We start from the raw sequence: 1801 nt of genomic DNA, 5'->3' as shown, positions 1-1801 counted from the left end.
CTTTTTCCATTCTGTTACAAAAAAATAATTTATCACAGTAATAAAAGACAGCATGTGTAAAAACTCTAAAACTGCTATTTTTATTTGGCTTAGGTAAAAGTGATAAATAGAAAAAGCTCACATCTTCAGAAAATTCAATCTTCCTTTTCAAGCACACGAACCTTCTTGCCATTTCAGTTGCCTTCTAAGGTTCCTCAGTAAAGAACATATTTACATAGGGTACACTGATAAAAAAAATCCATACTGGATTTTACTTGAAGAATATTTAGCCTTGAAGTTGATATGTTATGGGGCTTCATTCTTAGTTCTCAATATACACTTTTCTATAATATATAGAACATTGCTTTAAAATGTGTACATTAAAAATAATCTGCTGCATCAACTTAATTTTTCGAGTTAAATCACTTTAAAACAACCTGTCAGTGTTCTGTGAGGGAAATTATAATTGGATTGGAAATCAGCTCAAGTTTTGTTTTTGTGTTGCTGCTCACAAAGGGACCTGTGCCCTGACCTCTCTGACCTCTCTGAGGTTTCCACACCCAGGGTGGTGTGGGGCCTGCGGAGACAAGAAAGCCAGGCCCCCCTCCTCCCCCCGCAGGTGGGTATGTCCCCATCATCCCCCCACATCCCTCCTCCTCCCAGCCCAGGCCCGGTTACCTCTTTTGCTTGTCCGTCTTGTTCACGTCAGTGTCCCTGAGCATGACGACGAGATCCTTTCTGGGGACTTTACCCCACCAGGCAGCTCTGTGGAGCTTGTCCAGATCTTCTCGACGGACGTGGTACCTCGGCTCCATGAAGGCGCTGTCGTCGTATTCTTCCCAAGCACCCACGTTGCTCTTGCTGCTCCTGACTGTGTTCACAGCGGAGTCATCCTGGTCTCCAGAAGCGCCCCCGTTGCTCTGGCTGCTCCTGACTGTGTTCACAGCGGAGTCATCCTGGTCTCCAGAAGCGCCCCCGTTGCTCTGGCAGCCCCTGCTTTGATCACAGCGGAGTCATCCTGGTCTCCAGAAGCGCCCCCGTTGCTCTTGCTGCTCCTGACTGTGTTCACAGCGGAGTCATCCTGGTCTCCAGAAGCGTCCACCTTCCCGCTCCCCCTGAGGCAGGGGAGGCAGTGACAGCACCACTTGCCCATCTTGCTCCTGAGTGTCTTCATAGCAGAGTTGTCCTGGCCTCCAGAAGCGCCTGTGTTGCTCTTCCTGCTCCCCTTGCAGCAGGGGAAGCAGGGGCAGCACCACTTGCCCATCTTCCTCCTGAAACCAAATGGCTTCTTCACAGAGGAGGCAGCCGGCATGGAACCAACCTCAGCCACCATCTGCTTTTAACAGCCAGGGGAGGCTGATGGCAGCGAGCAGATCCCGTCTACCAACTAGTTTCACCAACTAGCAGGTAACTCCGGGTTTCCGATCTGTTTGAAGAGAAAGATCAATCCCAGCCAAAACCTGCCAACCCCAGCAGGGGAGTCCAGCCCACCCCACCCAGGAAAAACCCACGCCCACCTGGGGAAAGCCCACACCCACGGGGGCAACCCCACGCCCACCCCAGGAAGGGCCAAACCCCCCCCAATAAAACACCCAGCCCACCCAAGGGAATGCCAAACCCAGCAGAGAAAAGGTCAAGCCCAGCAAAGGAACTAGGGAGGAAACGTCAACCCAAAGGAGAAAACGTCAATCCAAGGAGGTCCAAGGAGGTCCAAGGAGGAACAGCAGGCCAAGCGACCAACGCCAGGCCAAGCGACCAACGCCAAGCCAAGCAAAGAACGCAAAGCCAAGCCAAGCCGCTACGCGCGTGCCGTGCGTGTGCA

At 51.8% G+C, this 1801-nt stretch overlaps 1 protein-coding gene across 1 annotated transcript; it reads right to left on the bottom strand.

The window, feature by feature from the left end:
• Window positions 1-122: 122 nt before the first annotated feature.
• On the bottom strand, window positions 123-1485 carry LOC108520138 (POTE ankyrin domain family member H-like). Its single transcript, XM_017859415.1, has 3 exons — window positions 1014-1485; window positions 658-972; window positions 123-224 (listed from the first exon to the last, which is right to left on the bottom strand). The coding sequence occupies exons 1-3, from the start codon at window positions 1310-1312 to the stop codon at window positions 185-187; spliced, it is 654 nt and encodes a 217-aa protein (XP_017714904.1). The 5' UTR covers window positions 1313-1485; the 3' UTR covers window positions 123-184.
• Between the last annotated feature and the right edge of the window lie 316 nt (window positions 1486-1801).

This window comes from Rhinopithecus bieti, unplaced genomic scaffold, assembly GCF_001698545.2.
Source record: "Rhinopithecus bieti isolate Rb0 unplaced genomic scaffold, ASM169854v2 scaffold_51655, whole genome shotgun sequence".
Taxonomy (NCBI): Eukaryota; Metazoa; Chordata; class Mammalia; order Primates; family Cercopithecidae; genus Rhinopithecus; species Rhinopithecus bieti.
Note: the sequence above shows the minus strand (reverse complement) of the source record. Positions and strands in the feature narration are given on the sequence as shown.

Bases quoted from the DNA above. Each gene is read 5' to 3' on its own strand.
- LOC108520138 (XM_017859415.1), bottom strand. From the start codon at position 1,312: ATGGTGGCTGAGGTTGGTTCCATGCCGGCTGCCTCCTCTGTGAAGAAG. The intron at 973-1,013 runs CGCTTCTGGAGA...TGATCAAAGCAG, and splicing joins AGCAGCAAGAGCAACGGGGG to GGGCTGCCAGAGCAACGGGG. The intron at 225-657 runs GTAACCGGGCCT...TTTTTTTATCAG, and splicing joins AAGACGGACAAGCAAAAGAG to TGTACCCTATGTAAATATGT.